This window comes from Cetorhinus maximus, chromosome 13 (assembly GCF_964194155.1).
Source record: "Cetorhinus maximus chromosome 13, sCetMax3.hap1.1, whole genome shotgun sequence".
Classification (NCBI taxonomy): domain Eukaryota; kingdom Metazoa; phylum Chordata; class Chondrichthyes; order Lamniformes; family Cetorhinidae; genus Cetorhinus; species Cetorhinus maximus.
In genome coordinates this window covers 110,539,505-110,562,609 of record NC_135891.1, presented here as the reverse complement: position 1 = coordinate 110,562,609, position 23,105 = coordinate 110,539,505, and the positions used below count along the sequence as shown (strand labels likewise).

At 44.3% G+C, this 23,105-nt stretch overlaps 1 protein-coding gene across 5 annotated transcripts in view; it reads left to right on the top strand.

Annotated features, from left to right (window-relative positions):
- Positions 1 to 23,105, top strand: part of LOC144688940 (furin-like) — a 44,759-nt gene that overhangs the window by 4,026 nt on the left and 17,628 nt on the right. For 3 of the 5 annotated variants that reach the window (XM_078555995.1, XM_078555993.1, XM_078555997.1), the window contains exons 3-9: positions 497 to 589; positions 7,386 to 7,514; positions 9,412 to 9,488; positions 11,076 to 11,161; positions 17,961 to 18,133; positions 19,850 to 20,062; positions 21,188 to 21,288. In XM_078555995.1, coding sequence (XP_078412121.1) covers positions 497 to 589; positions 7,386 to 7,514; positions 9,412 to 9,488; positions 11,076 to 11,161; positions 17,961 to 18,133; positions 19,850 to 20,062; positions 21,188 to 21,288 — 872 coding nt within the window. The remainder of the gene's footprint in view (positions 1 to 496; positions 590 to 7,385; positions 7,515 to 9,411; positions 9,489 to 11,075; positions 11,162 to 17,960; positions 18,134 to 19,849; positions 20,063 to 21,187; positions 21,289 to 23,105) is intronic. The other 2 variants (XM_078555994.1, XM_078555996.1) reach the window with 2 other exon arrangements.

The following is a 23,105-nucleotide window of genomic DNA, read 5'->3' as shown; positions in this document are numbered from 1 at the left end:
GAAAAGTAATTGCAGATGGTTCTCTGATCTGATTCCAATCAATCCTGTCATTGCCGCCCCACACAGCCGGCAACAGGAGAGGGTTTGGAGGAGGATGATAGACTGCCGACAGAGAATGACTGTGGTAAACTGTCTGTCACATAGGATGTCATTTGTGACATTGATATGAACCATCTCAGTCCTGTGGCACGATAGAAATCTTGAGCAATTCAGAGTTCTTGGAGAGATGGGCATGAATTTGCAGATTCAACGACTGGCGAGTAAAAAGAGTTTGGAATTAAAAGTATGATGGAAAAATGCATTATTTGTATATGTCTAGATTATGGTGGTGTTTGGCAGAATTAAGTCATGCCTTGTTTCTCTAACATTTTTAATAGTAAATATTAAAAGATTTATTAAGCATTATTGCCTTTAATTTTGTTTTTTTAAAACTGTTTTGAATATTTTAGATTTTAGCCTCTGACATGAGAACTTATACAACTGTCTTTTTGTTTAGGTGAAGTGGCTGGAACAGCAGGTAGTAAAAAGACGACAGAAACGGGCATTTTCTGTTCCTTCAGACCCTTTATATCGTAAGCAATGGTACTTGGTAAGTACGAGTACTTTGGGGGAGAGAGGAGGGGAAGTGATACAGTAAGCTTTGAATCTCTGATCCAGTCAAAAAATGAAAGCTTTGCAATATGCAGAGTGAAATTATTTTTTTTAATGCTTCCAGGGCTATATATTAAAAAAAAAAGTTAGTTTTTTTTAAAATTGCCAAGCCAGTTATTCATTGCCATTTATTTTATGTATTCAATAATGCAGCTTTTTTTTAAAAAAAAATAAAATTTTATCCTTCAGAATGTTGGACACTGTGGGAACCTGACTTTCTTTCCAGTTATGGGGTACTTGAGCCAAATACAGATGTCTTGCTAACTCTGCACAAACTGGGAACTGCTACAACAGTTACCAGTCTCTTGTCGTATACTATACTTGTTCCTAGGGGCAGAATTTTCTGCTTGATGTGTGGGGGGTGAGCCCCGCATGTCGGCAAGTAAAATGACATGTGGTGATGTCTGGTGAGTGTCCCGACGTCACCGCGCTCTATCACGATATTTCGCTGGGCAGGCATGCAATGAAGTTTGATGCGCGGCCGCCATTAATTAAACAGGCTAGTTAAGACCCTTAAGTCGTCAATCGTCAGCGATTTTTCAGGCGCCCGTGCGATCTTCGGGTCTGCGCACGGGTGCAACGGGCAGGCGGGTAAGAGACTTTTTAATGAAACTCATCCAAGGGCGGGATAAGAGGGCTCAGTGGGGTTGTCAGTCTGGTCTGTGAAGTATTTATTGCAGAAAGTTTTTTAAACTTGCCTGTGATCTGCAGCAGTTCAGAACGAATTCCAGAAGCTTTGTGTACTTTGAACCTTCAGGTCAGCACTCTGCAGTCAGTAATCTTTATTGGGCCTGCAGCTTTCCAGAGTCCTCCCCTTAGCCTGGGTTTGGGTTCTGACATGTCCACTGGAGGCAGCTCCTCTGAGGAGGAAAGGAGGGCTAGAATAAGGAGGAGGCCAGGAGTGCACATTCAGCCTCCAGGGGGAGCCACCTTTGGGAGTACAGGTGCATGTACAAGGGGCGCAGGGCAAAGAGGTAGTCCAAGGTGGAAGGGGCTGCAGAAGACACCACTATCCTGCTGCCAGGGTATACAGGCGGCGAAGCAGCTACCTCAATATGACTGAGGTGCAGTGCCGAAGGAGGCTCCAACTGTCAAGGGAGACAGTCAACTACATCTGTTAGATGATTGCCCTGAGCGATCGCCTAACTGTGTGGGCGGACACCCCATGCCAGTGGCTCTGAAGGTCACAGTTGCCCTCAGCTTCTATTCCTCTGGCTCCTTCCAGGGCTCGGTGGGTGATCTTTGCGGTGTCTCCCAATCACCTGTCCACACTTGTGTCAAGCAGGTCACAGACGCTCTGTTCAGGTGTGCATTGACCTTCATCCATTTCCACTGGGGCCAGGCACAGCGAGCCAGAGGCTTCGCGGCCATTGCTGGCTTTCCCCGTGTCCAGGGTGCTATTGACTGCACACATGTGGCCATCAAGGCGCCAGCAGGTGAGCCCAGTGCCTTCGTCAACAGGAAGGGCTTCCATTCTATGAACGTGCAGATAGTGTGTGATCACAGGATGCTGTCTGTGCAAGGTACCCAGGCAGCTCCCAGACGCCTACATCCTTAGACACTCCAAGGTGCCGGGGTCTTCAGTGCTCTGTCTCGGCTTGATGGATGGCTGCTGGGTGACAAGGGCTATCCCCTCAAGGTAGCTCATGATGCCTCTCTGCCATCCAATATCAGTAGCTGAGCTGCGGTACAATAGGAGCCACGCCTCCACAAGGGCTGTGGTGGAGAGAGCCATTGGTCTTCTCAAGGCACATCATCTCGCACCGACTGACCGTGTACTTGGTCACCTGCAGTCCTCCGACTGCTGGCGCCAGCGGCACTCTGTCTGTGCCAGCTCCTCCAGCGATTGTGAAGTGCCCTCTCCACTGTGCCCCGGGACACTAGCTGATGTTGCAATGCCCACCGAGGTGCTAGTATCTGCTGGTGCCTGCCTCGCAGAAATGGTGTGATGCAGGTGACACTTGAGGGTCCTCGGGTGTGAGAGGGGGCATCTGCAGCTCCTCCTGGTGGCCATGCTCTGATGCTGAAATGAACAACAAGGACAGTGGATCAGTTAGCATGCACACAGTGACACACTTCATCCCTTTCCTCCTGGCTCATTGTGCACTCAATCTTCCAGAACCTATGGACACGAATATTGGTGGGGTGGCAAATAGCGAGGAGGATACCCTTACATTACAGGTGGATATAGACGGGCTGGTCAGATGCCCTAAGGAATGCCAAATGTAATGTTATGTGGATAAGTGTGAGGTGATGCACTTGGGCAGGACAAACAAGGCATGGGAATACACGATGAATGGTAGGACCGTGGAAAGTAAGGAGCATCAAAGAGACCTTGCTGTGCATGTCGACAGGCCCCTTAAGGTGGTGGGACAGGTAAATGCCATACTTGCCTTTATTAGCTGAGGAAAAGAATATAGGAACAGGGAGGTAATGTTCCAAGTGCAGAAAATGCTGCCTAGGCCACAGCTATAGTTCTGTGTGCAGTTGTGAAATGCGCTTCATGGGAGGGATATGATTGGAGTGGAGAGAGTGCAGAGGTCGTTGACCAGGATGCTGGCTGGGCTGGAGAGTTTGACTTATGAAGAGACATGGCATAGACTTGGGTTATTTCCCCTGGAGCAGAGGAGATTGAGTGGTGATGTTATTGAGGTTTATAAAATTGAGGGGCATAGATAGGGTCGACAGAAAGGAACTTTTCCCCTTGGCCCTCTGATGAGTAACCAGGTGGCATAGATTTAAGGTAAGGGGCATGAGGTTGACAGGTGATGTGATGAACAACTTTTGCGCACACAGGGTTTTGGGAATGAGGAACGCACTGCCTGAAAGGGTGGTGGATGCAGAAACTCTCCTAACATATAATAAGTATTTGGTTGTGCAGTTGCGATGCCATGGCATACAAAGCCATGGGAATAGGGGACTTGGGAAGGTGTTTGACACGCGCATCTTCGAAGGGCCGAAGGACCTTTTTTCTATGATCCAAACCTCTGACTCTATCACTGTGACTGAGCAATATTGCAACAATAACAAACCAAACGATCATCAGTGCTATGGATGTTGGGAGACATGGCGGATCTCACTGTTGGCCTCAAATACCTGGCCGTTCCACCCCAGCCTCACCGACACCAGTTGACCTGGGTGCATGGCGCCTCAAGCTCCAGGGCCTCCTGTTCGAAGCAGCTTAACATCAGGTGAGCGTGGCCGACTCCAGTCCTCGAACTCTCAGACGCATTATGAACATTCTTCTCCTGGAAAAACAGAATACCGTTCATTGCGGCAATTTGCACATGGACTCTGCACGTGCGCGTCGCACTCCAACCACAATGGCCCATATCAGGCCTCCTCTCCCCGTTACTGCTGATCAGTCACATAATGATAGCATGCCTGCTCCCAAACCTCCCCACCCCGGCCCCAGACGGCCGCCTTGGACACATTCTGCATACATCACTTTAGGAAACACACGGTCTTTGCTTCTATAGCATGGAGGCGCAACTACGCGCAGCGTCAAGGGCAGCAGATGGTTCTTGGCCACGACACATCGAGGCTTTCCTTCCACCATCTCAACACCGTGAATAGAACATGTGTTGGAGTTCTGAGTATGCGCCTAGCTGCATGTCCTGCAGCTTCCCCCAGACTAGTCATGTGCGACTAAGAGCAACACATGATATGGGGTAGAACTCTTTTCTCCTTATGAACCACTCAGTCTGATCTAAGCATGGGCACTATCTGCTTGCCCACCCAGCATACGATAAATGCCCAACATGATTCAATGCAGTCACGACAGTAAGACTTAGTGGAGGTGGGGGGGGCGGCCTCAAAGGCTAAGGCTACCTGCTGGGTTAAATGTCCAATGCCAACATAGTACTCGCCCTTCTAGAGCGCAACAAATCATTGAAGTGCTTACGGCACTGGATCCAGATGCACTGCACCATGTTGTGGGAGCTCACCACCTCCGCCACTTCCTCCCAGGCATGTTTGGTCATGTGGGGGGGCCTCCTCCTCTCATCCTGGGGGACCAACACCTCCCGCTGAGTTATCACCTCCTCGAGGGCAGCAAGGCAGCCATCAGAAAAACGAGGGGTGCCTTGGCCCCCTGCTGGCCTACCCTGCAGCCTGCCCTGCTCCTGTGGCAGACCCTGCAGCCTGCCCTGCTCCCCTGCCCTTCCCTCCAGCATGCCCTGCTCAGCCAACCCCCTGCGGCGTGACCTGGAAGTGGCCACTGAGCGCAGCCTACAGGAGGCTGCCAGGCCTTCCTTTAAACAGACTGCCGGGTCGCCATTGGACCTGGTGGCCTGTGCACGCCCGCTGCATCCCGCTATTCACGGGAGTTGGCAAATGCGCTGGGCGGGCGTTAATTGGCCCGCCTGAACAAAATGGCGGCTGCTCCAGCTCCGCCTGCCTGACAGGCAGAAAATTCTGCCCCAGGTGTTTTACTCTGTGAACTCTTGCAGCCTTTGCTCCCACTTGCTCTCAGAATTTTATCTATCTCACATGGCCATAGGAAACCTTTCTGTTTAATGTAGTTCTGGAGTCTGCTATAGTCTGTCACGCTGCGTCAGTATTTCAAGTTAAGCAATTTTTGTTTGGAGATTTTTATCATCTAGACAACAGCAAGCATTAAAGCAACAATGAAACCTTGCTCTGTGACACAATAACTTCAAACCCAAACTACAGTTCACAATAGGGCTTCATTTTCTCACCTCGTTTGAGGGGGAAATAATTGGCTGTGAAGTGCCAACAGATAATTCATTATATGAAATGTAGCCCAGTATCTAATGCTGTTGCATGCACACACTACTCCACCCTCCTGTGATGACAGAGGCAACTGTCTTAACTTTGTAAAAGTTGACATGCTGACATCAGCTGTCTTTTGGGACCCTATTACCACAGGACACAACTGCAAGTAACATGTTGGTCCACAATGTTAGTGTTCAATGAAATTTTAACAATACTCTTGTCTTTTAAACTAATCCTTAAATGAACAAAGTCTATGCCTGCAAGTTTAGCATCTCCATTCAGTCACTTATAACATGGCTATCCTTCATTATTTAAAACTGTCAATTCTGCTGGAGGGCTCCATGGAAGCATGGTATCTTGGCATGAATTTGGCGCTACATGGTATTAAAATACTATGTTTATAAAATTACTGAAAATTGGATCCTGCTGCTGGAAAGTATTAGGGCAAAAGGCTGTAGTGGTGCCTTTAATCTAAAGAACCTTAATTAGGCTAAATTAAAGCATATATTTCCCTTTTTCAATCACTGTGGCATTTGTATTCAAATGAATTCTGAAACTCCATGCTGCTTATTATTTTTCTTGAAGTCATGGGGCCTAAAATAATATAGTACACATTGGTGGTTTGGGGAAGGAGGGATGTTCACTCAGTTCGTAATTCCTTTCAGGCTTGTAAAGCCTGTATGTGCAGCAAAATGTTTAATATTTGAGTTTCTCAATGGGTACTTTTCACTTTTACAAAAAATGTGGTATTAGTGCGATGACCAGATTTTTTTGTGAAGAGCATACAAGGAGTAAAAATAAACTATACATCATAAGATTACCTGAGGTATCAGAATTTCCTAACTTGAAGGGCGTGCCAATAATGTCGGTGTAGTCAAGCCTGTAATGCACCACTGTTGTCAGAGTGTATTGTTCAATAAGCTACTATGGAATTCCAGCAGTGCGATGGATAGTCTATAGATAGATAAAACTCTGCTCTTATTATTCAGAATTTCAGATTTCAGGGCTAAGGCTAGTGATTAAATTTAGCTATTAACTGTGCACATTTTGTTTGACTGTTAAAACATAGCACCATATTTGACTGGTAGGGGAAGAATTTGCATACCCTGGCCCTTTCTGAGGAGGTGGACACAAAATAATTTACTGTTTAAAATAGAGTGGCTGTCATAGACAAAATTGCAAAAAAAAGAAAAAAAACTTGCATTTATATGGCCCTTTTCATGGCCACGAGCTGTCAAAGACAGCTAATGAAGTACTTCCTTATGTAAAGAAATCCATCAGTCATGTTGCATGCAGCAAGCTCCCACAAACAGCAATGTGATCAAGACCAGACCATCAGTTTTTGTGATGTTGATTTGAGAGATAAATATTGGCCAGGTTACCAGGGATATGTCCCCTGCTGGTCTTCAAAATTGGGCCTCCGTTTAACGTCTCGTTTGAAATACAGAATCACCTATATTGCAGCACTCCCCCGTGAACCTTGGGGCACCTCCTCCCCCACCCACTTCATGTCAAAACAATACAAAGAATTCTGATTGCTTATTCTGTTTTTGAGGAGTGACCTCTGATCAGTGCTTCAACAGGAATGTGATAAAATTGGCAGTTTATTTAAATCAATCTGTATGAATTTATATAGCAGCACAGATTTCTAAAATGAGTAACTTTTTTATTAGCTCTGAAGAAGAAAAGTTAACTGTTTCTCTCTCCCCAGATGCTGCCAGACCTGAATTTTTCCAGCATTTTCTGTTTTTATTTCAGATTTCCAGCATCCCAATATTTTGCTTTTAACTTCTTTAATACTTTGTTTCAGCATTGTGGTGAAATGTTTGCTTGTAGCCTGGCCTAAAATGTTCATACATTTGGAATGGTTGAAAATTATACTATGTACTTTCCACTTGTCCCAGGGGCCACAGAATAAGATTAAGATTTTCTCATACTGTAGTTATTACTATTTTCAATGGCTGCATTACAGTAAAAGCTTGTGCTATCTTATTCAGAACAATGCGATTCCTAATGACCTAAATGTTCTATCCGCCTGGAAGCGGGGTTACACAGGAAAGGGGATTGTGGTCACCATCCTGGATGATGGAATAGAGAAGAACCATCCGGACTTGGCTGAAAATTATGTAAGATCCAATAGAAGCACCTTGTAAACCCACTGCAGTCTTATTGTGGCCTTTCTCAAATAGCTTATAAAGTAAGGAGAAATGCAAGAGTGAGGAATTGGTTCAGGGAATGTCGATAGTACTTCTTTCCACTTGTGTAGTTAGTCAAATAGTAGAAAATATAATTTAATTAAAGGAAGAACTTTCATTTTATATAGCACCTTTTTATACTCTGTCCCAGGTGCTTCACAGGCAATGGATTTTAAGTATACGTAGATAAATATCCCAGCAAAGTGGCTCAGACAGAAGTGAATGAAAAATAATCAGGTAAATATTAGCCAAGGCATCAGGAGAACCCCTTGCTGATTTTTTTTTTTGATTGGCTAAGGCATCAGGAGAACCCCCTTAGTGTTATTTTTTGTTCAATGCTGTAGGATAATTTATGTTCACCCAAGTAGGAGGATGGAGTATATGTTTAATATTGTATCTGAAAGAATAGGGTTCCATCAGTGCAGTGAAATGACTGCTTGCCTAATGTGCTTCAGTCCTAGTGTCAGGCTTTTATGCAGTACTTATGACTGAGAATGCTACCATCATGTTGAAACTTGATGATTTTCATCATTTAAAAAAATACTTGTATTACTTTTTCATGCATCATTAAATGTAATTATGTTGTTGTAATATTGGGCTTCTAATTCACTTAAGGTTCTAATTCCATTTTTCACTAATTAGAAAAGTATGTATGAAATAGCTTAATGCACTTTCATCTGCCTCTGAAACTTTTACAGACAGTATTAAAGTCTGCATTTGACCATGGCCTGAAAGTGTTGGAGGATGCATTGGAGATGAGAACCATAATAATCTAGTAATATGAATCTGTTAGGAAGTTTGAAAAGTTCTCCAGAAAAGAACAGATGTTCAGCATGTATGTTCAAATAGGCTTTTCTATTTTGATGTTTATTTGATTGAAAGGAGATGTGTAGGCCATCTAATGAAATGTAATGTGTTCCTCATGTAGCCAGGAACCAAGTAATGCAGATCAGTATCCATATCACCTAATGTTTAATTAAAACACTGCTGAAGGGGATGAATCATAGAATGGCTAATGCACAGGAGGAAGCCATTTGGCCTGTCATGTCTGTGCTGGCTCTCTGAGAGCAACTCCACCAGTCCCACTCCCTGACCATTTCCCTGTAATCCTGCAAATTTTCTCTCTCTCCAGATAATTTTTTCAATTCTCTTTTGAAAGCCACAATTGAATTTGCCACCACCAAACTTGCGCAGTGCATTTGAGATCCTAACTGCTCACTGCAAATGTTTTGTATGTCATAAGTGTTTTCTTGAGTATGCAAATGTACCAATGAACAGAATATTTAGACCACTTTAATATCAAATGCAGTTGGAATAGTATCTCTGAATGTGATAAGTTTTGGTAATTTTCTACAGCTGTAATGGTTTTGTAGTTTGCAATTAGTTTCTTTATGAAGGTCAAGCAGGGTCCCAGTTTGATATCTTGTAGGAGCACTCAGATTGCCCTCTAAGCCCTTGAGTTAATAAAGGGGGGAAATAAATTGGAGATCTACTCCTGGATCTATCCAGTAGCTTCTGGTAAAAGCGCATGTGCTTATGTTTGTCAAATATATAATTAGGTTCAGTTATGATGTCCCCAGTGGTCATATAACATTTTCCATATTCTGAAACATATGGCTGCTTGGGTGACATACTAGAGGGCATCTGGTACCTGTGGAACACTCAGCAAGTAGCTGATGCCTTCAGCTGGGAGATAAAATAAATGTTTCTAATGTAACTGTTGATATTTTTAGTTTCCACATACTAGCAACTATGAAGCTGAAATTTCTTATACAGACATAAGCAGAAAGCTCTATTTTTGATGAGATTTTTACCTCTTTATTTGCAGGACCCTAATGCAAGCTTTGATATAAATGATAATGATCCCGACCCTCAGCCTAGATATAACTCTAACGATGAAAATCGGTAAGTTCTTTACACTTTTAAGATGTTGTTCATTTTTTTCAACTGAATCAGCACTAAATACGCAAGTAATCCAATAGCTGATCCATTATATAGAATGATGATTGCTTGGTGTTGGACAGTTACCATATGCACAGTAATTCAAAATGAATCTAAATTAGTGATCACAGGTAGGCAGGCACAGTGAGTTGTAAATTTCTTTAAATGTTAAGATTCTGACATTTACTCTGCCATTTATATTTCAATAGATTATATGTAAAAAATGGAATGCCCCACTGACCTAGATTTGGAGATAAATAGTAGAAAGAAAATTAGATTTAAAAAAAAAAAATGTTATCTTATTTCTTGGGATATCCCAAAGAACTTTGTGACTGATTTAATTTCCCTTTGGACAAGTGCAAGAGCTTGTGGAGTGTGACGCCATAAACACTAGTCAAGATGAATGACTATTGATTTGAGCTTTTGGCAATGAAGGTCGAGAGAGGAACATTGGCCAAGGTAGTGAGAGCATTCTCTTTAAGTGGTGCTGTGTTTTTATTGGTTTTGTGTCTATCTGAACAGACAGTGAACTTTTTCTATCATGATTTAACGTCGTCAACCAAATATGGCATTTTTAGTAATGCCATACAGACCTAATATTGCACAGGTGTTGGCCTAGATGATGCAAGATGCTTGTCTTTGTTTATGACAAGACCTTTTAATGGAAATCAATGAATGTCAGTATGTGAAGGGGGGAGGAAGGTGATACCCTTATTCAGAATTAATTTGCAGCCTATACAATGCCTGACTGAGAAAGTAACTTGTATAGAGGATACGTGATGAAGAGCAATGGAATACCAAGTTTGTGTCTACTATATACAGTAGAGTACTGACTGAACTATATACAGTAGAGTACTGACTGAATTATTCTGTTTTTATGAAATATATTATCATACACATCTTTGCAAACAACAGCCACCAGATGGCATGAGTGGACTATAATTTATTTTTCACTCTTAAAATTGTAATTCCAAAATGTCCAAAATTTACAGAAGGTTTCTAATGACTGGAAAATAATCTGATGGCTATGACATGATGGTGTGTGTTCCATTTACTCTGTCTTGTGTATAGAACAAATGAAGAAGATTGGAGAACTTACACCAAAAATATCATGTTATTCAAATATCTTTTTAAATCCTGTATTCTTCAGGTAAAAAGGACTAATTTGCTCTTAGATCCTTAACTAGGTGAAGTTCTATTTATTTAAATATATTTTTGATTCAGTGCTTTTTTTTTGTCACTCTCCTAAAGGGATTTATTTTTGCCAGTGGAACAGTGTAACAGGACAGCTTAGATCTGTAATGATTATGTAGTTACTCTGAGATTGTCAAACCAATAAATATTGACTTACTTGGAGCAGAGCATAGTATGGAGTTTCTCTTCTACGTAACCACTTGGAAATTTCTGTTTATAACATGTATATAATTAAAATTGCACCTGGTTTGACTGTCAAATTAACATTTTTCTGTTGTCAGTAGTAGCTGCTTGGCTCATAATCCATATGTTAATCTCCTGATGTGTGATTGTTCAATAAACTTTATCTTTTAATAGGCATGGAACACGGTGCGCAGGCGAAGTGGCTGCTGTGGCCAATAACCTCTGTGGCATTGGTGTTGCATACAATGCCAAAATTGGTGGTAAAGTATCATCATTTGTATATTAAAGATGTCATATTAAAATTTCTGTTCTTCCTGTGGAGCTAGGCACACTGATATGAAACTATCAACTTTTGGATCAATGTGTTTGTGTGATTAAATAATAAGTGGATCTGAAAATGTATAATTGGGGAAAACAAGTTTGAGTTCTTTAGTAACTAAACATGAACCTTTTTTTAAAAAAAACAGCCTGAATTTTGTAGCATGATGGCAAACTGTCAATGTTCACCATCATTACTCTGAAACTTGGCAGCAGCTTCTGGCATTCACAAATGTGCAGTTAAATGTGAAAATACAGAAGCTGCTGTCAGTGATTTCCTGTTCCTCAATGTACTGTTTAAGTCCTTGCAGATGGAAATCTATTAGAAATCACTGAATTGACGTGAACTTCCATTTTTTATAATCTCACTTTAAACTTATTAAATTTATTCACTCATGGGATGTGGGCGTCACTGGCTAGGCCAGCATTTATTGCCCACCCCTAATTGCCCTTGTTCAGAGGGCGCTTAAGAGTTAACCACATTTCTGTGGGTCTGGAAGTCACATATAGGCCAGACCAGGTAAGGTTGGCAGATTTCCTTCCCTGAGGGACATTAGTGAACCAGATGCGTTTTTTAACTACAATCAGCAATGGTTTCATGGTCACCACCAGACTTCTTAATTCCAGGGGCAGAATTTTCCCATTGGCCCCCACATGCCTGCGCGTAAAATGACACGCGGTGATGTCGGACAAGCGTCCCGACATCACTGCACACCATTACGATATTTCGTTGGGCAAGTGTGCAATGATAAACAAAAATACCTGGAAAAACTCAGCAGATCTGGCAGCATCTGCGGAGAGGAACACAGTTAACGTTTCGAGTCCGAATGACCCTTCAACAGAACTGCGGAGAGGAACACAGTTAACGTTTCGAGTCTGAATGACCCTTCAACAGAACAAAGTAAATTTTTACTTTGTTCTGTTGAAGGGTCATTCAGACTCGAAACGTTAACTGTGTTCCTCTCCGCAGATGCTGCCAGACCTGCTGAGTTTTTCCAGGTATTTTTGTTTTTGATTTCCAGCATCCGCAGTTTTTTGCTTTTATCTAAGTGTGCAATGATGTCTGATGCGCGTGCCTGCCATTAATTAACAGGCCACTTAAGGCCCTTGACTCACCAGTCAACGCCGATTTTTTGGCCGTGCAATCTTTGGGTCGGCGCAACAGGCAGGCGGGTAGGACACATTTATATAAACCTCATCCACGGGCGGGATAAGAGAGCTCACGGGGGTCGCGAGTGTGCACTGTCAAGTGTTCATTTTTCTAATGTATTGAAACTTGCCTGTGTGACCTGCAGTACTTTAAAACGCATTCCAGCTGCTTTGTCTGGACTCTTCACCTTCAGGTCAACACATTGCAGTGAGTAATCTTTTCTGGGCCTGGTTTCAGGAAGCCTTCCCTTGGCCTGGGAATGAGAGCTGAACTGTCCATAGGAGGCAGCTCCTCTGAGGAGGAAGGGGTTGGAGGCCAGGAGTGCACATTTAGCCTCCAGGGGAGCCATCTTTGGGAGGACAGGTGCAGGCACAAGGAGTGCAGAGCCAAGAGGTGGACCAAGGTGGAAGGGGCTAGAGAAGATGCAACTACCCTGCTGCCAGGGTATAAAGGCGGCGCAGCAGCTACCTCAATATGTCTGAGGTGCAGTGCCGAAGGAGGCTCCATCTCGAGGGAGACAGTCAAATGTATCCGCCAGATGATTGGGCCTGAGATCTCTGCTAACTGTGGGTGGACACCCTATGCCAGTGGCTTTGAAGGTTACAGCTGCCCTCAACTTCTATGCCTCTGGCTCCTTCCAGGGCTCGGTGGGTGATCTTTGCAGTGTCTCCCAATCAGCTGTCCACACTTGCGTCAAGCAGATTACAGCAGTGCATTGACCTTCATCCACTTCCTTTGGGACCAGGCAAGCCTGACAGTGAGTCAGAGGCTCACAGCCATTTCCGGCTTCCCCTGCGTCCAGGGTGCAATACACTGTACACATGGGGTCATCAATGTGCCAGCAGGTGAGCCTGGTGCCTTCGTCAACAGAAAAGACTTCCACTACATGAACGTCCAGATTGTGTGTAATCATAGGATGATGATTCTACAAGTCTGTGCAAGGTACCCAGGCAGCTCCCACGACACCTACATCCCAGACACTCCCAGGTGCCGGGGCTCTTCAGTGCTCCAGCCTGGTTTGATGGATGACTGCTGGGTGACGAGGTCTATCCCCTCAGGTGGCTCATGACGCCTCTCCACCATCCAAGAACAGAAGCTGAGCAGTGGTACAATAGGAGCCACATAGGGCTGTGGTTGAGAGAGCCATCGGTCTTCTTAGGATGCATTTTCAATGCTTGGATGGCTTGGGGCACACTCCAGTACCCCCAAGATTGTGTGTTGGTGATAGTGGTTGCATGCTGCACTCTCAGCAATCTTGCACTGGAAAGGGGGGAACGCAGTGGACAATGAAGACGTTGATGCAGTGGCTGCGGCTGCACACAGAGTCCAGCAGTGAGTCCGAGGATGAGCATGCACAGGGAATTGCTGAGGGGGGGGTAGATGCTGACCTGGGCATCCTGCAGGGAGGCAGGGACACCCAGGAGGCTTTAATCCAATGAACCTTCAGCTAGCACACCACAGATGGACCTCCAGGACAAGCCTGGGCTGTATGCTCCTTACTCGACACCTAAGTGCAAAATCTGCCAGGTTAGGAACAGTCACCTAAGGGCCTTGTTAATAAAGCTGAATGTCCAACAAAACACTCATTACGTTTTTGGAAACCATCCACATGCAGAAGAAGAGGCACCCTCAGCCATGGTGAAATATTAAATTTAATATGTCAAGCAAACAAACTTATGCAAAATAAAGATAATAGTGTTAGAAATCATGAGGACCTCATCTCAGGCCAACACAAGCAGCAGTAAAAAACCAGTGGTGTGCCTAAGGTGCCTTATGTTTTCGTTTCCTGGTGCTGCCGCATCGCTCGGAGTGGCATCTGAGACAGCCTGCTGACTCTGCTGTCTTGTTGGCCTCGATGACCTTGGCGGTTGTCCTCTGACGTGTGGAGCTTGTGCTGGCCCTGCCTGGGAGGGAGCTGCCAGTTCCACAGCTGCCATCTCCCCAGTCATCACAGCCTCACCAGATGTTATGGTCACGGAGAGGGGTGGAGGAGCTACTGCCCTCATCTGGAGTGCCTTGAGAGGCACCTGCAGGGATGACGGGCAGCTGCTGTGTCGACATGAGGTCGCTTTGGAACTCCCTGCTCATCGTGGATGGATGGGTATTGAGCTGGAAAACTTGATGCCCAGACCACCTCCCACACTGGCAATGACCAGCTGAGGTCAATGCCGATGTGAGGGCTTGCTGGTCAGAGCGTATCCCCAGGAAGCCCTGACAGGTCTCCTGGAGGAGTCTCTTCCCAAGAGTCACCACTCTGTCTCCATGGAGGACATGTGGCTCATTGCTTCAGCGATCGTTCACGTGGACTCCACCATGGAGACCAAGCCAAGCATAGCCTCAGGTATCTCCCCCAGATGCTCCTGCACACCCAGCCGCATTTCCTGTCCCTGCTGCGTCGTGGACGACTCCAGAGGCACGTCAGGCACCGACTGAGCATATGCCTGGTCCCCTGAAGTCCTCCGACTGCTGGCGCCATGGGTGCACTCTCTGCCAGCTCCTCCAGTGACTATGAAGTGCCTTCACCACTGTGTCCCAGGAGACTAGCCAATGGTCTAATCCCCACCAAGGTGCTAGTATCTGCACTGGTGCCTGCCTGGCTGAGATGGCGTGCCGCTGGTGAGACTTCAGGCCCCTTGGGTGTGAGAGGGGGCCTCTGCTGCTCCTCCTCCCAGTCTTGCTCCGATGATGCTGAAAGGAAAAACAAGGACAGCGGATCAGCTAATGTGGAGACAATGACAAAGTGCATCCCTGTCCCCTGGATCATTATGCGCTCATCCTTCCATAAGCAATGGTCAAGCCATGTTGCAAAATTAAATCAATTAACATTCAGCACTGCAATGGCTGTTGGGAAAACAATGCTGAACTCACTGGGCATAAATACCTGGCCATGGCACCCCAACCTCACCAACACCAGTGGACCTGGGCGCACGGCGTCTCTCCAAATCCAGGGCCTCCTGCTCGAACTGGCTAAGAATGGCGATCTGCGTCTGTCCACCGCCAGTCCTCACATGCTCTGCAGTGTTATGAGCATTCTTCTGAAAATGAGAGACAAGCATTGATTAGTGCAAATTGCACATGGACTTGCTTTGCGCATGGCCCACCCCAACCAGAGTGGGACATATCAGGACTCCAGTGCCTCCTCACTCCGCTGCTGCCGAACGCTGTCACAAAGATGCTAGGCCTGTTTTCACCCCCCTCAGACACACATGCTGCCTACAACACATTAGGCACCACACGGTATATCCTTCCATAGTAAGGATGCGCAAGCACGTAGAGCGCAACAGATGGTTCATTGCCATGCCACCTTGAAGCTCCCCTCCAAGCATGTCATCACCCTGACTTGGACATGTCTTGCAGTTCAAGCACAGTGCCTAGGTGCAGCTCCTCCAGGTTGCCCCCAGACCAGTCATGTGGGACTCGGTGTAACACATGCTGTGGGGTCAAAACACATCTCCATCTCCCTCTGAGGCTGACCTCAGCATAGGCAATATCTGCTGGCCCACCCAGCAAAGAACACATGCCGTCAATGATTCAATGCAGTCACTACACTCCGACTTGGGGGGTCGTGGGGGAACAGGGGGTAAGCCGACCTGGGTTAAATGACCAATGCCAGCATGGTACTCCCCTGCCAGAGCGCAACAAGTCATTGAAGCACTTGCAACACTGGATCCAGGTGCACCACACCACCTCCCAGGCACGTTGCGTCATGTCTCCTCCTCCCATCCTGGGGAACCAATACCTCCTGCTATGCTGCTACCTTGGAGGGTAGCAAGGCAGTCATCTCCAGCCTGGTCTGCCCCAAAGGACTACCCTCCAGCCTGGCCTGCCCTGCCCTCTGGACTTGCATGAACTTCATTGCCCCTCTGCACAGCCCTTCGCCCAGCCATTGCGAGCAGCCTTTCCGAGGCTGCCAGGGCGTTCCTTTTATGCGGGTCACCATTGGACCCGGCGGCCTGAGCCCGCCTGCCCACTCCCTGCACGGGAGTTATGAAGTACGCTGGGCAGGCGGGCCTTAATTGGCCCGCCTGCGTAAAATGGCAGTGTGGATCCCATTGCAAGCAGCGATTGGGTCCGTGCCCACCTGCTTCGCCAAACAGAAAATTCATCCCCAGACATCTTTATTGAATTCGTATTTCCCCTTCTGCCATGGTGGCATTTGAACCTAGAGCTTTATCCTCTGTCCCTGGAATATTAGTCCAGTGATAATAACCTTATGCACCTTGTTGAAAGTAGTATGACTTGTTTTTAATGGTATGTTTAAATCGTAAGCTGAATAATCTTTCTGGCCCTGAAAAACTAATTTTACTTGTGGAATACCAAAATTCCCCCGATTTATAGGTTTTAAAAATAATTATTGAATAATGTTTGTATTTCAGCTTCTACCTTAATCCCATGTGTAAGCCCAAATGTGTTTTTGCTTTAAAAAGTGAATGATAAAACCTTGCTGTTATTTCCTGATTGTTGTCTGAGAATCCTTCAGTGTGACTGCATAGCATATTTGATGACATTACTGTTGCTCTACACTAGAGATCCCCGATAGCTAGTGCCAGTGAACTCTGCAGGCAGCTTTCTTCATGGTCAGCAGTGAAGACTGTCACTTTGCCGCTGACCACAAAATCAGGGCCATGAGTTTTCTTTAGTGCTGTAAAATTTGTATGAATTAAAACTCCATTTTGTATATTGTGCTCTCTAAAATTGCAGCTTGTTACACGTGTGCATGTTAAAGAAATTTTATGAAACAGACACTGTAACATAGGCAGTGTTTCTTTGAAGGCTGACCCTCCTGCTGCTTCAGTTCCCCATTGATAATGGCTGCTGCTTTTTTCTTCATTGTCATGTAAAGACACTGCATGATTCAATGGGGCATGAAAGGAATATATTAGCAATATGTTGCTAGGTAATCCATTGAGTTCTATTCACTTTAGTTTTCAGGCCTGCAAAATTACATGCAGTGTTGGATTTATGTATAAAATGGGTAGTTTTCTGCATTCTAAAGAGGAAACACTTGCATAAGATGTAGCTTAATGCAGCAAATAATTACATTTATAAACCTTTTACGCTCAAACATTTACTGAATTTTCTTCTTGGCGCATTGATTATGAAACGTACTGTTGATGTTACAATCTGGCTGTTTGTATCTTTCTTATCCAGTCCCTAGAGAGGATGTGTTTTCCTTGACCTAGATATGCCTTGGGAGCATAGATTTTAGTCTCTTGCGATCCCAGGCACTTGAGTTTAGCGCACCATTTAAAACACTCCATTCTTGGCTGATGTACTTGCATTGGTCTCCACATTTAATCGAACATGCTGTTTAGTGTTCTCCTTCATGTTCAGGCTATCTTATGCAGATTTGCATGATGTCTAGAATGTATCTGATATCCACCTTGCCACTTGGATAGATATAAATGTTACTGTGATCCAGGAGTGGCTGAGTTAGCTTTGGCCACGGTGTTGGCTTAGCGGTTGGTGATTTTAGAACTATTCTGCATGATCAATATTTTATTTGTTGATTACAGTTCTATGGTGTTTTATGGCTCCCTGTTTCCAGCCATCTGTAATATTTATTTTTGTTTGTCTATTTCTGCCTGCAGGGGTACGAATGCTTGATGGTGAGATCACTGATGTAGTGGAAGCCCGCTCACTCAGCCTCAACCCTCAGCACATCCATATCTATAGTGCTAGCTGGGGTCCAGAGGACAATGGGCAGACTGTGGAAGGGCCAGCAATGTTGGCAAGTCAGGCATTCCTCAGGGGTATTACAAATGTAAGATCATGAAATAGTTCATTTCGAGTAACTGTATTTTGCAAAGCTTGAATGCTAGGCTTTAGAATATGGAATTGTGTGCAATGCAATCTGCTTTAAATTAAAACCATTGCAAATAATTATTGATAAATAACATGTTTTGGCATGAGACCAGCTTTTGTAATGGCATAGAACTACTTTTTAAATATTCCCCAGCACTTAAAACTGTAATCCAACACAGCTCCTGTTCTAACATTTAGGATTAGGAGACAATCTACAATATACTGATGTCTTTCCGTAATCTCTTGTTTTAGTGAGTGAGAATTGCTAGTTGGAGGTCACCTGGGAATGGAACAGATTTTGTAAGATGTAAATGTGGAGTTCTTACACTTAGTAAAGTAAATTTCATCATGCCACTGAATTGAACGCTTTGCATAATAGCTGTCTCTAGCCAACAATTTAGCATAAGATACAAGAACAGGATAGGACTTTTATATAAGAACAGAAGAAATTAGAGCAGGATTGGCCACATAGCAGGAATAGACCATATAGCAGCTCAAGCTTGCTTTGCTGTTCAAATGAGATCATAACTGAATTTCCACCTCAGATCCACTTCTCCCATCCTATATGTATAACTCTTGATTCCCTCAATCTTGATTATATTCACCAATTAAGTATCCCCAATCTTCTGGGTAGAGAATTCTGAAGATTTCCAAGCCTCTGCGAGGTGAAGAAATTTCTCCTCGTTTTAGTCTTAAATGGCTGACCCCTTTATCCTGAGACTACAAGATTGCAATATTTAGGAGCAAGAGTAGGCTATTTGGCCCCTCAAGCCTGGTCCATCATTTAATAAACTCGTGACTGATCTGATTGTAGCCTCAATTTCACTTTCTTGTCTGTCCCCAATAACCTTTGACTCCCTTGTCGATCAAAAAATCTATCTAACTCTGCCTTGAACATATTCAATGCCCTGGCCACTGCTGCTCTCTGGGGAAGAGAATTCCACATACTAACAACCCTCAAGATTTGCCCTCATCTCGGTCTTAAATTGGATGCCCCTAATTTTTCCCTTGAACATATTCCACCATTGAATTATGTCATGGCTAACCTGTACTTTAACTCCATTTAACAATACTAAAATAATAATAAAATACATTGACCTGCCAAAAATTCACAATTGCCATGTAAGTTTACAGCACAGAAGGAGGTCATTCAGCTGATCATGTCCATGCCAGGTTTTTCCTATAGCAAATTTTCTTTTGCTTTCAATATATTTTCCTATGATTTCTAGTTCTAGAATCTGCAACCAGGATAACTGTCCCTCAACACTTACTTGCTCAAGCCCTTTTAGAAATTTTATGTTTCACCTGTCCATTCTTTTTTTATCTGGATTCCATCTTTGGATCTGAGCACTTGGAAGAATGTTTTGTTGGTTCAAGAAAGTCCTGTTAATGCCACAGAGGTTCCATGAGGGGTGGTGGGAAGGGGAAATATAAAATTCAGTAACAGTTTCAAAACTGCTTAATAACTGTGCCTTTGGAGAAGGGGACTTTTAACAATCTCATACTATCTTCCTCATTAGAATAGCAGCAATGCTATGTTTCTTATCTTTATTGCAGTCTTCAACATTAAAATGCTTCAACATCAATAATCTGAATTCATTTAGGTGTTTGTTTTACCACAGCTAAAACTTGAAGCCCCTCCGATTTGTGTGGTGACTTACTTATTCCTTCTTAGGGTCGAGGTGGTCTTGGTTCCATCTTTGTCTGGGCATCTGGTAATGGAGGCTTCCAGCATGACAACTGTAACTGCGATGGTTATACCAACAGTATCTACACACTGTCTGTAGGCAGCACAACTCAACTGGGAAATGTCCCTTGGTACAGTGAGGCCTGCTGTTCAACACTAACAACTACCTATAGCAGCGGAACCAGAGCAGAAAAGCAGATAGTAAGAAAACTTTTTGCCTGTGTACACAGACAAAATCATTGGCTCTAATATTTGTTTGGGGTGGATTGTGCATTTAATGGCAAGACCATATTTGAAGTTTTTTGTTTCCAAGCTGGCAGCCAGCCAATTGAGGGGCTGGCTGTTCTCCAAGAAGGAGAGAGGAAGACGCCATGGGTGCTAAGGAAAAACTGGGGTGGTTTACAGTAGGGAAAATTGTTGGTCAAGGTCGAAGGCATTGTGGGAGTTCTTTGAAAGGCACTTAGCGGCTGGATCTACTCTTTCTCACCTCCCTTCAGCCGCTGGGCTTCCCAAGCCACGGGAAAGTCAAGCTGCTGCAATTGATTCCAGATGCTAACTAAAAATTTTAGGAGTGAAGACTCCCTAACATAGGAGGTGGTTTTCAGTTATTTAACTGAGGCAGAAGGCTGACCTGCTCCAACTTTGTTCAGACTGGAAGTGGGTGTGTTTAATTGGTGTCTGGTTTCAGATTTTTAAATTTCAATTATTCCCTGCCCCAACTCTCGTCAACCCATTTGATGTTTGTGCGGGTGATAGTGTGGTGGCTGTGAGGGGGAAGGGGGGAGAACAGATTAAATTGATCTCCATTATATCATGGTGATTTGTGAAGTGTTATTTTTTTTCCCCCATGACTTTGCATCTGGCTGTTTAGACAGAAGTTTTTTGTTGCTATTTATTTTTCTTTGTCAGAAGATAGGATGCTCTGGATTATTGAAAGAACTGTTCCCCATAGATCAGTAAGAGTGCAGGGCTGACTGTGTCCTTTCACATATTTGCACAGAGGCATGTGTTTTGTAAGCGTGACTCCTGTCCATTTTTAATTCCCTCCTTTATTGATGACCCACTTTCTGGAGATAGACTTCAAAATCTAGACTCAATTTATCTAAAGTGCTTTTGACTTGTAGTATTTTCCAAAAGCATTTCAAAATGATACAATAGGATTTATAACCACATTTCTGACCAGTCAAATGCGGGGGTTTTAATTTGGGTAAGGCTGAAATGGCCCATCTGTGTAAAGTGCAAAAGGTCTTTTGAAAAGGTTAAGTTAATGTCTTGGTTAACTCACTGTCAGTCATCTTTTTTTCCCCTTCCTCCGCTCTCTCCCAGGTAACAACAGACCTTCGTTTACGATGTACAGAAAAACACACCGGAACATCAGCATCCGCACCACTTGCTGCTGGGATCATAGCTCTTGCTCTGGAGGCAAAGTAATCTCTTTTTTAATGCAGTAAAAATGTTCCTAGGTGTATTAAGCAGATTGAAAAATGCTATGAATGGGTTTAAATATTTCTAGTGCCCTAGTTGTTATGCCCAAGCAACATGTTGTAATTAATTTTTAAAAACATTAGTCTTATGGTAGCTTCTAATTTCTTGATACATGTGTAGGAAAATGATCCAGTTAATTTTAATGGTTTACAATAATTCTATTCCTTTCTTGTCTGAGCACCTCTGGCAGACAACTGCTTTAGCCACCCATTGTCAGAGTTGGCTGGACTTCATGAAGCATTCAGGCCTCCCTCTCCTGAGCCAAAATAATCTCACTACTATTCAGGATGATTCTAGAAAACAAAAATAGCCCAAAGCTTTTTATTAATTATCAACTATATTTTATAACCCCTGGCCCCTCTGAGGTGCGAGGAGCTCATGTACTTCTTCTGTCATTGTTTAAGGCCTCTATAGTCACTGAAATTGTAATTCATTCCTTCTCAAAATTTCCTCTCCTCAAAACAACCTTATTCCCTCTTGCTTGCAGGTTAACTCCCCGTTTACAGCCTTGCTTTCTCCTCATCTTTGAACTTATTGCTTCCCAAATCTGGGTCTATCTTTCCCACAATTCTTGTTGCAGTCTTTCCTATCCAGTTTTCATCCCTTTTACAGCATTAATGCCCTCTAAGAGAAAGAGTTATGAGTCCTAAGTATGATTGAGCCTTTTCCCTCATTGACTACTGTGCAGCTTTTGACATGGTTGACTACACCGTCCTTCTGACTTCTGTCTTCTGCTGTGCTAAATGGGATCGATTTCGAACAGATCTAGCAACTCGAAACTGGGCACCCATGAGGCGCTTGGGCCATCAGCAATAACAGATTGCAAAACCACAATCTCATGGCTCAGTGTTTCCTCTCACTCTACCATTACCATCAAATCAGAGGATTGACCCTGGCTCAATGAAGAGCGCAGGAGGGCAGGCCAGGAGCAACACCAAACATATCTAAAAATGAGGTGTCAATCTGGTGAAGCTACAACACAGGACTCCTTGCATGCCAAACAGTGTAAAACAGAATCACAGTGCAGAAGAGGCCCTTCGGCCCATCGAGTCTGCACCGACACGTGAGAAACACTCAGAAGCAGCATGCAACAGCCAGAGCTGCGTGATCCTGCAGCCAACAGCTCCGATCTAAGCTTTCTTGCGGTCCTGCCACATCCAATTGTGAATAGTGGTGGATAATTAAACAACAAACAGGAGGAAGAAGCTCCCCAAATATTCCCACCCTCCATAATGGGAAAGCCCAGCACATCAGTGCAAAAGCCAAGGCTGAAACATAAGCAGCCATCTGCTGCACGAAGTGCTGAGTGGATGATCCGTCATGCCTCCTCCTGAGGCCCCCAGCATCATAGATGCCAGTCTTCAGCCAATTCGATTCACTCCGTGTGATATCAAGAAGTGGCTGAAGGCATTGGACACTGCAAAGACTATGGGCCCTGACGATATTCTGGCAAAAGTACTGAACTTTTGCTCCTGAACTTGCCACACCCCTAGTCAAGCTGTACCAGTACAACTGCAACTTCCTTCTTCCTACTGGATCATTGTCTCCTGTAGTCAACTGGATTCCATTATCTGAAGCTGTGGTTAGTTTCCACATGTATGCTGACAAGACTGAGCTTTACCCCTCCACCACCTCTCTCGACTTTTCTACTGCTTTTTTGTTGCTTACACCAGCAGTTTTGACACCCAGTTTTGGATAGTGCCCTCCAATCAAACATTTATGAAAACTGAAATCACTGTCTTCAGCCCATGCCACAAAC